General features: G+C 38.4%; 1 protein-coding gene across 2 annotated transcripts in view; it reads left to right on the top strand.

Moving 5' to 3' along the window:
* LOC105150523 (uncharacterized) overlaps positions 1 to 11,344 on the top strand; it is a 113,925-nt gene extending 102,581 nt beyond the window's left edge. For both annotated transcript variants that reach the window (XM_011063664.2, XM_087415469.1), the window contains 2 exons: positions 3,028 to 4,237; positions 4,335 to 11,344. In XM_011063664.2, the coding sequence (XP_011061966.1) occupies positions 3,252 to 4,237; positions 4,335 to 5,646 (2,298 nt within the window). In that variant the 5' untranslated portion in view covers positions 3,028 to 3,251 and the 3' untranslated portion in view covers positions 5,647 to 11,344. The remainder of the gene's footprint in view (positions 1 to 3,027; positions 4,238 to 4,334) is intronic.
* The last annotated feature ends 664 nt before the right edge of the window (positions 11,345 to 12,008 follow it).

Genomic DNA, 12,008 nt, shown 5'->3' with positions numbered 1-12,008 from the left:
TCGAGATATCCGTATAAATATTTTTACTCTTTTTATTGTTTTCTTGGTTATTAATAGTCGATAAATTGATTTCTCAACACATCTTCTGAACAAGTAATTAAATATATCTATCCGCTCTTAAATGTTCTCGACTGGTTGGAGATGATCGATGTAAAGATTGAAGAAAATTCTTGTCCTTGTAGCTTTTTGCTGCGTTCCTAAGTTAAAGACGAAAATATCGAATGCGGTCTGAAAAGTAATACGTGATTTTAATTCTTCCATATGAGGTTCAAATAATATTCAAAAACAATTTCGTAATTTCTTTCTCTTTCTCTCTCTTTTCCTATTTCTCATTCCCTTTCTTGTTCAATCTTTTTTCACTCTCTTCATCTTTCTCACTATCTGTTCTCTTTGCGCAATCCCCTTGTTTCTCGGTAATTAAACGGAGGTCGATGTCAATTAAATTATTCCCACCGTGTTTCACACGTGACGTGACGGTTCTCCGAGAGATACCCTACCATAATCGATAGTCGCTCGACTATTCATTAGTTGTAAATGTCACAGTGTAATCGTATAATAGTTGTTAAAATTGATTTGCTGCGGTTATTTGCGTATTAATTATTTAGTTATGATTTATAATATATAGACAGTTTTAGTATTGTAAAATTAATGTACTTTATGTGTCAATTTCAAATTGTTAAAAAATTCAAGTTTATCCCCTATGAAAAAGTTTGAGAAAAAGTGATGAACGGGCTATTTTGATAATCACTTCCATTGTGCGCAAATATAAGAGAACATTTCAAGATTTCAATTTAAGATTTTTAAGTTAATGCGTACGTTTCAATTGTTACAAATGTATTATTCGGATTATTCCTCTGCTGATAACATAATATTTAAAATGATTTAAAATGACGATTTACCATCTCGGATGGATGCTTTCAGTGCTGTTTAACTTTTCGTCTCTTTCGCCTCGTTTCCATTTCGCCAGCGAAAAGCATTTCTTCGAGAGCATTTTGCGAATATTTCCTCTCGCCAGAATAGTGGTGACAATTACTAAAATCCTTGGCATGATTGTTGCATTTAATTGAGACATTATCATTACGGTTTTAATGATCGTAGATGTCATTTAATCTATTCTTAAAATCTGTTAAAATTATTCATTTAAAATTATTCATTTTTATTAGTATGTTTTTTTTTTCAGAAACGAATGATATTTTTATTGAAGTTAATACGAGAGACTAATGAGTTTTGCGTATAAAAATAAATTGGTATAAAATATTAAATTTTTTTCACATCCGAAGGAAAACCGTCTGTTGAAAAGTTAAAATGCGTATCTACCCAAACCTTCGCCCGATACTCGACTTTTTCATTTTCAGTTCTTTTTCATTCTCATTTCCATTTCGAGCGATGGAAAAAGAAGCGTATTTCTCCGTTTCGCATTCGATATTTACTGCCGGCCACGAGACGCCGGTGCAATTTTAAAGGAGCGCCTTTAAGGGCCCTTTTTCGCGCGCCCAGAGCGAACGCCGATGGTTTACCGGGGGCTATTTTCAACCCTCTGGGTTCGACATTTCGCGTCCCGATGAAAACGTTTGCCGACTAAACGAGACCGCGAAGGCGAGCACAAGAAAGTGGAACGAAGAAACGAATGCGAATGAACGCGAAAGAATGAATCTTCCGTGTCGCACACCATCATTTTTTTATGTCTTCTCACATTTTTCCGCGCGCGTTGTTTCGCCATTTATGCGAGTTTGCGTTTACACAGCATCAGGTATGCATAGAGGCAGAAAGTAGCTCGACGGTAATTTGCAAGCACGTATTGAAAAGAACGTGATCCGACAAAATAATCGTAATTTGAATTTATATACAGGATAATTCTATAGAGTTACAAAAAAAAATCAGTGATCTTATAATTATATAACATATACAGCGTATACGAACATACATATATGTACATCAGATCTAATACATATTACATTGAATCGATTCTGCATAAATTACAAAGAAATTTGTATCTTAGGTTTTCACCTTTTCGATTTACATTTTATCTATATACATATATTTGTGCAGTAGTCGCAATTAAACTTAAATATGTAGTAAATTACAATAGGAATAGAAATACTTCTTCTATATAGTACAATACGATAGTACAAATTATATGCAACACGTGATATTACGAGAACTGTCGACTAGTGCGTCGATAGTATCTGCGCGGTTTGCGTTTTCCAATGCCGCTTTCGGCAGCGATTTTAAAGACGCAATAGAAAAAAATTGCAACTCACGCGGTGACTACGACGAGGGTCAGTTGATATTGGATTCGAAACGTACGAGATCGGCAATATCCTTCAGGCCTCTTCCCTTTGCATTCCTCGATGGAGAAAGGTTTCCTCTCACTGGGCATCTTCGGGATAAAGCCACGAGAGGAATGGAAGGTTTGCATGCCACGCTGCACGAACGCGTTCGATATTCCGATATCCTGATATGGGGAGTGTTTCTCCTCGCGACATCCTTGCCTCCTCTCCGGGATATACACCCTCTTCATGGAATTTATTATCCGCTCTCAACCTGCGCTCTGTGCACTCCCGTCCCCTCTCCCCTCTCTACGCTGAAAACTGAAAACCCTCGGGGATCACCTTACTGAGGATTCGGCAGTTTCCATACCGCGATGGTGACTGTTTTTCCACGAGACTTTCTTGAAAGAAGCTCTGATCCAGCCGAAGACTCCTAATAGTTCTTTCGTTCGTGGAAAAACCTTCGGGAGAGCAAAATCTCGTAATCGATTGTCGTCGGTACATGAAGCTGATAAAAATTTTACACGCAAAAATGGCTTTCTTGAAACAACTTACATTTACGAGTGCTTTTAAGATCTAACCATTCGGATCTATCGGTGAATTAATTTTTAATTTAGTAAAATTATTCTGCGAACTGGTCTGTGAACTTTCGAGTCTTCGGCAAAGTATTTTAGATCCGAGCTCGCGTATTCTTATAACCATTTATTTCATCCAAAGTGCATTGTTATTTATCTGCTTGTTCGTGTTATTGTTGCAGAGATCCACCTCTCGATATTTTGCGAGCTGATGATTTCGCAAGCAGTCGTGCACTCACCTCTGCATCGATTCGATCGAAGCACCGCAGTCTCTCTTCAGCAACGCTGAAGGGCCAGCGCACGTGGTGGTGGTGGGTCAACGAAAAATGCGATAGGAACGGAGGGATTCGATCACGAGAGGACGAGGAAGAAAACGGGAGGGTTTGTTGCCTGATGAGAGAGCACCATGTGCTTGATCGTACTGGTCTGGCGTTGGAGGGCTGCCCTCTTCAGCACGATGTTGCTGCTATTGTCCTGGGGAACAAACGCGGCGGAGGACTGCCCGAGCATGTGTGCGTGCAAGTGGAAAGGCGGGAAGGAATGGGTTGAATGTGCGAACCGTGATCTCAAAGGATTACCGCAGGGTGCTCGAGAGGAGACGCAGGTACTCGACCTGTCAGGCAATCATCTGGTCAACCTACCAGCAGAATGCTTTCGCGCCCTTGGTTTGATCAACCTTCAACGGCTCTATCTGGGCAAATCTCGAATTAATCAGATTGCCTCTGAGGCATTCGTCGGTCTGGTCGGCCTAGTAGAGCTCGATCTATCTGAGAATCAGATCGAACAGGTGCCTACGGATACGTTTGCGTCCTATCCAAGTTTAATGAGGCTTATATTGAATGGGAATCCAATCAGGGAAATTCGCCAAAGCGCGTTTCTCCGTTTGGTGCATCTTACTAATTTGGAGATCAGTAAGTGCGTGATAGAAATTATCGAGCAGAACGCTTTTGAGGGCCTCCAGTCGCTAGAGTGGCTTCGATTGGACGGCAATCGACTCACCTACGTGCCAGATCATACTCTGCCGCTGGGGGGAAATCTCAGAGGATTGACTCTTCACAATAATCCGTGGCAGTGTGACTGTAGACTGAGAATAATGCAGGCCTGGTTGAAGGAATCAGCCCCAGCAGCGCCGCAAGAGTCTGAACCCATCTGCGATTCCCCGGCGAGACTACATGGCAAACAAATCAAGAGTCTTAAGATCAACGAATTAGCCTGTCTACCGCGTATCGATCTTCAAGATCATTTAGATATTTACGAGGGCGGGAATATCACTTTAAGATGCGATGTTCATGCGATTCCGACTGCTAAGGTTACTTGGTGGTTCAACGGAGAACCGTGCGAGCTGCAACACGAAAATAATTCGATGGCTAGCAGTATTTCTACATTTCCAAGGTAAGCGAATTTTCAACCTCTGTATATTATAGATCTTTAACAAAACTTTATCTATGTTTCTTTCGTTTCGAAACGTGTTTCTCTACATGTATTTTAGGTACATTCGACAACGAGGCGGGACCAACATGAGCAGCACGCTGTTCCTTTACTCGGTCGAGTCGCTCGACGAGGGCACCTACAGCTGTATCGCAGAAAACAGCGCGGGTTCTGCGGTGGCAAATCTTTCTCTTCGTGTGCTCTTTCGCGAGAAACCCACCGTAGAGCCACCCTCTGACAATCCCGGTTCCGGTTATGTAGCCGCAATTGTTGCTGGCGCATTGGTAGGCACCCTTCTGGCATTGAGCTGTTTAGTGGGTAGCGTGATATACTGTGCGAAGAAGCGTCGTCGCGATCGGAAGCGCAATTCGAAGGCGTTGGTGACGCAGAGCAAGTCGGTGCTACCAATCACGAAGGATACTACCAGCAGTTCCTGTCGGAAAGGTAACGGTAGTCTGATCGGAGGTCTTGAACATCAGCAGATGGTCTCGTACACTGAACGTGAGATCAACCGTGCGGCTACTTTGGAACGTCGGGAACACACCAGGAACAATCACTTAGATCGAGATGCGTATTCAGTAGCGAGTCCAGTTGCCAAGTATTTAACCGAACCTGATCTAATCAATGAAGTACCCGAGAACTCCGAGGTGGGCTATGGTCAGTTGTACGGACGGCATCATCAGCGTGCCGGCGGTGTTGATCGGCAGGTCTTGGAGTACGACTCGGGGTATCCATTGCAGCCCGATCTGCGGCCGCCACCGGTGCTATCACAGATGAATTACTTGGATCAGGATGGCTATCCGCTCAATTTTGGCTTGCCCAAGATCACCTTTAGTACTGCTAGCACTTTGCCTAGACTCCGACAACGTATGACGGAGCCAGGCTCGGCGGCTGCGCCGGCGGCCAGATATTCGCGCGAGGCGGAATTCCTCGCAAGATCACCGGGGTATGATCCCATTTTACCGCGAACCGATGCTAGGTACACCGCCGAAGGTTATCCTTATCCGGTGCATCAGCATCAACATCAGCATCAACATCAGCATCAGCATCAACAGCAACAACAGCAGCAACAGTCGCAATCACAGACAATACAGTCACCACTATCAATTCAACCGGTCGAGCAACCGATTCAACAACAATTGCCCATTCAGTCGCCAGTATCGCCAGTTGCTGTTTTTCCAGAAGTACCCTTTATACCATCACCTCCTGCGGCTTATAGAGGCGAAACCACTCCATTATCACCGCGGTCTCTTCTCGGCAAAACTGCTCGCGAGGCCGCGGCTGCAGCTGCCGCGAGAGCGGAGGAGCTGCAACCTCCGAATCATCCGGAAAGTCCTGATGAAGGCTACGTAGGGGACGCTATGGATGTATGAGGAATCCGAACCGGACAAGAGTTTAATTGTCGGATCTGAGAAGTGCGGGAAGTTCCAGTATCCTGGATCTGAATAAAATTCCTAAATCGTGAATAAAATTAATGTATCATTTGTTTTTTCGAGTTTATTCTTATTTTTTATTTACTGGGTCTATCTTGAAAAAAAAGGATAGGATTGTGATTGATTTTTTCTGCGGAAAATATCACGATTAATATTTTTTTTATAGAAGTGATAATTTTTATGATATCATACAAATTTTCTTCAAAGTATATTAAACTATGTAATTATTATTTATTATCCAATTTCTGCTAAAAAAGATTTTATCTTGCGACAACAATTTAATTTTGAGAATTTATATACGTTGCATAAATATTTGAATATCTTTAGATTAGTTTAGCCGTTTCAAGTATAAAAAAATTTATTTGAGAATAGAAATGTTCATCAAAAAACTTTCACTTTGTGTGTACATTTTCATATGTGTTTCTGATGAAATTACAATTATGAGGCAAAATCTGTCCTCATTTTTTCGCTCAACATATTGATTCAGCAAATAAAATAACGACATTTATATTTGCATAAAAATTTGTGAATAGTTTTTATAATCTTCTTCCACGCGTCAAGCATAAAGAGACCTAAGCGAACAACGAGATATCAAGAAGGAAATCTGTCCTCGTCATACTACCAGATTAATTCGCGGAGAATAACAGGGTCCAGGATGTGATTGGCGGAACAGGGCCACCCGAGACGGCACGAACAAAGGACTCGTCCTGGCGATGGAGACGTAATAGATTAATCAGAAGGCATGTCTCGAATGTCGCTGTGGTGCGCAGTCTTTGTCAGAGCCGGGAAGGATGGCAGAGATGTTCGCTAGAACGCGGTGATTTTTGCATTCGCGTATTCGAGGGAAATCGACTCCGAAAAATTTACGCGGATCGCGTTTAAATGCGGAGAGTGCTTTTTCGGACACCAAGATGGCGACCGGATTTATTTAAACGGCGTGTCGCGCTTGTGAAATACGACGACGTCTTTTGGACACGATCCAAGGAGAAACGTCGTTCGGTCGCGTTGAAAAGGAACCAAGATGGCGTGACTGATCCTTAAAGTGATAGATAAATGTTTGGCGGACTCGATCGAGTGAAACGCGCCTCATGGATCTCGAAGGCGCGCTTTCAGCATCGCGAACAAGAACGTGATTGGTGCTCAAAGCCGGGCTCCTCCGACGGAATCCGCGCGCTACAAAAATATGAAATTAATTAAATTTAATTGTTCATGTTGATCCCGCGACAAAGTCCGTTATAAACTACGAAATGAACGAACGATGTAAAATAATAATAAAAGGAGACTGTCCTTGTTAATTATAAATATTATGGATATTTGTGAGAATTTTTATATATTATTTGCTTTATCTCTTGTAACATAATTTGAAAAAAATTGTGTTGCAGATTTGATATTATTACATCAAAAAATATATAATTTATTGTTTTTTTAACGTGTTATACTTGATATGATCTGGTCGCTTCGATATATTCTTAATGGCTCTTGGATTACTCCGATATGATTTACACAGCGTTATATCCCACACGTGATACGTGATACGGGATGCTCGTGATTCGGAAATCTGCTCAAGCCATCTTTGCACTCTCCCCAGTAGCACTCTGTGTGTTTTATACTTTTTTAGAATAAATACATCATTTTTATTTCTATTGAGGACCCTCTCGATCCTGGCGTTTTAAAGTGGAGATGCAACTGTAGCGATTCTGCTGTAGTGATAATAATGTTAACTTGGTGTTTAAGACTGGCGAATTGTGCGAGATTAGAAGCGCCATCATGGCACTCGACCTGATGTACAGAGACCGTTGAACGTACAGGATGTTCTGAAAACGGTGTATACCAGAATCGGATTGTGGAGCGAGGAATTACAAAAGCACATTTACTTCTAAAAGAATTTAATTTGGAAAATTTTTTAATGCAAAAATTATATTAAAAAAAAAATCAAGACTTTAAGAAACTTGAGAATTAAGAAGAAGTCCGACATGAATTTTATTCGTTGAGATGTTAAAAATTATGATTTATTTAAATAGTTCTTACTTCGTTGCTTCATTATAGTTAGATTACTTATTTTATTAAAAAAAATTTTGCAAGTTATTTCCAGCTCTTTGAAATGGTATACGTCTCTTCTAGGACGCCCCGTATATCTATATACATATACGTATATATAAATATACATATATACAGACACACAACACGGATAGATATATACATATTATATGGCGCGAACATTGAAAAACACTAAACAGCAAAAGGATTGGTGAAAGTAGTTAATTTTTTAAAGGTGTCTTTGCGAGATGCGATTCGAGCTGGCTTCACCCTCTTAAATCATCGATCGATCTACATCGATAGACTTATAATAAGGAGAAAATCGTGCAATTGGCATTGTTTCTACAACTAAGTGTAATATTTGTTCAAGTTTGCGAATTTCAATTATTCAGAAAACACTGATGAGTTGATGATAAATTATCATAACTGGCGTCGGATGTGACAGAAGAATGTGCGCCCCGAGAAAGCATCGAGTCCTGGAGGGTCCTTTCATCGTCAGAAGTACCGGCGACGAGGAAACTGGTTTCCTTTCCGTTGCCGTAATCACGACGCGATTCACGGATGAACAGTGTTTGCTTTCCAGTCTGGCGACTCGCAAGGATATAGAATCCTGCCTGTGTCCTTTAAGCTTCGCCGTCGAGGTAACTCGAAATTTGTCTTTGCCTTCGAGTTTCGTATATAACAATATTTCATCTTGTTCCGGGGCAAGTAATTTATTTACATTTTGAGAAATTTCAGGCCAAACGAGAATGTTTGAAACAAGAAATGAAGAGAAATTCTTAGTATGCCAGGAAATTAAAAAATTGTTTACTTTAGTCAATTAAAATTTAACGTTTCGGATTATGTTGAAATTTAACAAAACATTTTTACAAGTAAATTAATAAAACGGATAATTTAAATAACAGATTGAAATTAAAATTCTTTAAAATAATTCATTAAGAATCTGTAAAATCCTTTTCTTAAAAAGGAATATATAAGAATTAATATATTTTGAAGAAGGACAATTATAGAATTTGAAACACGAATAACCGAAATACGTTTAAATTTGATTGTACGTTTTCAGAGTCGCCAACTTTCAGAGTCGAAATACAAGTTATATCGAGTTGTGAACGTAATTTTACGCACTGACGAAATTCTGTAAAAGGAGTTCTATATTTGTTGTTTCATTTAATTAGAACTTTTTAAACGAGCTTGCCAACGAGAATAACTTCAAACCGCGCGGTCAATTTTGCGAATTTCAATTAATTTGCCGTGAATGGGTAGCCTATTAGGCTGTGTTTTCGGAATAAAAACGTAGCAAAAATGTGGCATTTAGAATTTTTATAAATGTTTAATCAATTTTGAATCTGTTAAATATTATAGTTAGTCTCTAATAAGAAATTAAAAAAAATGTTTTCTTACATTATTATATAAATCTTTATTACATAAATCTTTTTTTTATTTCTTAATATTTTTATATATTATATTTTAAACTTAGTAGGAGAAGGAGAAATGTTGCTTAGTTATTTAAATATTGCATCTTAAACGTTGAGAAGTATTCGGAAATGAAATAATTAGAAAACTCATACCTTTTCATGTAATCGCCATTTCCTTAAAGAATTTCTTTAAACGACCTCGCTTGCGGTTAAATAAATAACATCATTAAATCGAGTTAAATTACACGAGGAAATGCAATGTACTTCCTAGAGAAGAACCTTTTAAAAAGAATCATTTCAGTTTATACATTAAAAAGATTAGTAACGAATGATTTTATACTTTTCAAAGAGAACTGATTTTTTTAAGATTGTATTTTCATAGGTAAAAATTTTTCATAGACCTCTCTAGGTGCTTCATGCATATTTAAAATGCATCGATTAAAATCTGGTGAAAGGAAAATAAAAGTCCAAATACATTCGAAACAATTCCTTTTTCGCGAAAAAATCTAAACTAGAAAATCTAGAAAGTTTGATTTTTTTTTCGTTTTTACTTCGACGGCCATGCTTTCAGAGATTCGTTTTTTTTTTCGTAGATAAAAATTTATCGTCGCAATCTGTCGCTTCCTTCTTCGTGTATATTTATTTTTGTCGAATTGACGAGCGAGCGGTTAAACGCAGGAACAAGAAAAACACTAGCAAAGTTTAACGATCTTGCTCGCAGGCGATATTGCATTCGCTGGTTTGCGGTTTGTCTGAGTTAAATGCATTCCTCTTTTTCCATCGATCCCTTTTTACTTCTTATTTATTTCTTTTCGCTTGCGCGCACTAATTATAACCGCGGTCACGAGCTTGCTCGGTAACGATCTTGCTTTTTTTTGTAGAAACGCGTCGGAAAGCTTTTCCGGATTTTCCTCGAGAATCCAAAGAGACATGAGATACATTTTTCGAAATGTATTTCATAAGAGAAAATTATACGAACGGAGTTATCTTTTCGTACAGACAATTCTTGATTGTTTCAATGACTTTCGCGATTTTTAATATTTTCAGATGGAAAGCTACAGGAACAAAATTCCGCTCTGATAAATCGGTCGAATTAAATTTCGCAAGGAAATCATACGCGCGGAATTTCATCGTATAAAGGCTTAGCGTCCCGAGATCGGTCGTGAATATTAATCGGCTTTCCTCTCACCGACTCTCACGCAGTGAAACATTCGTGCCAGGGAAAATCTCACGAGGAAGGCAACCCGTCCTATTAACTTCCCTCGCATTCACAACGTGCTGCTACGATGCTTTCCAGTAAATGTAATCACACGTCGATGCATTAATCAGCCGCTCGGCGAAACTCATCGTAACTCCATCCATCGGATATGCATGTCAGTTAGAAGTTAAGGGCAGTGACGTCGGACGATAGGATTTCTTGCTTAAATAGAAAATGCATCTATTAGAAATTACTGTATTTATATTTATTCGATTTAGATATTTTAATATTTCATATTTAAATCTCGTTATGCTTGGCAATATCTGTTTTAAAAGATTAAATGCTATTCATTAATGAAACAGAGATAGCAAACAATCAACTGATTTTGTTTATTTATTCTTTTTATAACGTATTTTAAAAGGAAAATATTTTATAAACGTGGAGATCATGATATTTTATGTTATGAGATCGAGAGAAAGTGTATGTGACGGGAAGATAGCGAAAGATGAGAAAGACAGAGAGAGAGAGAGAGAGACAGAGAGAGAAAATAACATTAAATATACACGAGAAAATGAGGGCTAAAGCCACATTCGAATCGATCTCTTTCGAATCCACCCATCCTGCCATTCCACTTCCCTCTTTCCACGTAAACCATCCTCCTTTTCTCGACCATAAAACTCCCGCGAAGAGTTACGATTCTTCGACGCTCGCAGCACAATCTTGCATATATGGACAGGCGCACATATACACTCATTTACGTACTTACACATATACAAAAACACATATACACACTCACATACACATATACACACACGCGCACAGTTTCAGGTACACATGATGTTCCGAACGATTGAGCAATACGATTTGTATTACCGTGTATAACGTAATGTATTCGATTCTGCACATGTCGTATGTACTTTGGATGTAGCGAAGGATTTTTCACGACTGATATGAGATTAAAGGAATAAAAATAGCTTTTGTATTAAAAGTGTTGTTCTTTTTTTTCGCGAGCGTTTACATACGTTCTTCCGTATTCCAGTTTCTGCTATTGTTTCATGGAAGAATTATGTATACAAGCGTTCCTTTGTAAATAATCTTGGTCATCAAATATTATAATGATACAAAAGTATGATTACGGAAAGTATAATTTCTGTATAATTTCAATATTTCTTATTGCAAATATTTTGTTTTTTTTTTTCTTAAAGATGATTTATTGATATTACAAAAAATTTGAGAATTTTCAAATCATCATCAAAATTATCATACGAGAAAGATGTAGATTATACATAACAATCATATATGTTAAAATTCTTCAACTTTCTATCCATAACCTTTACTTTGTAAACTATTTTTAATTTATCTTTTCTTTATATCACAGTATCACATTTTTTTCAAAATTTATCACATTTATTGCAAAAATAAATTTGGCCATTTGTATCTATTTATATTATTTTTATATATAATCCTGATTGTAATATAATGATACTCGGTTATAAACAGCAAAATAATCTTGTAACAAACACGTTTAACTGGTCGTGAAAAGATTGCAGCACAGCTCGCAGCTTGTATACTTGCAGAGGAAATCGTCTAGGAGAAGTGTGGCAAAATAAAAAGATTTACGAAACGGACGCGACTCGAAAACACGCGCATAA

The sequence above is a fragment of the Acromyrmex echinatior genome, chromosome 18 (assembly GCF_024713525.1).
Source record: "Acromyrmex echinatior isolate Ae372 chromosome 18, ASM2471352v2, whole genome shotgun sequence".
NCBI lineage: Eukaryota > Metazoa > Arthropoda > Insecta > Hymenoptera > Formicidae > Acromyrmex > Acromyrmex echinatior.
The sequence above is the reverse complement of the archived record's forward strand: the minus strand, read 5'-3'. Positions and strand labels throughout refer to the sequence as shown.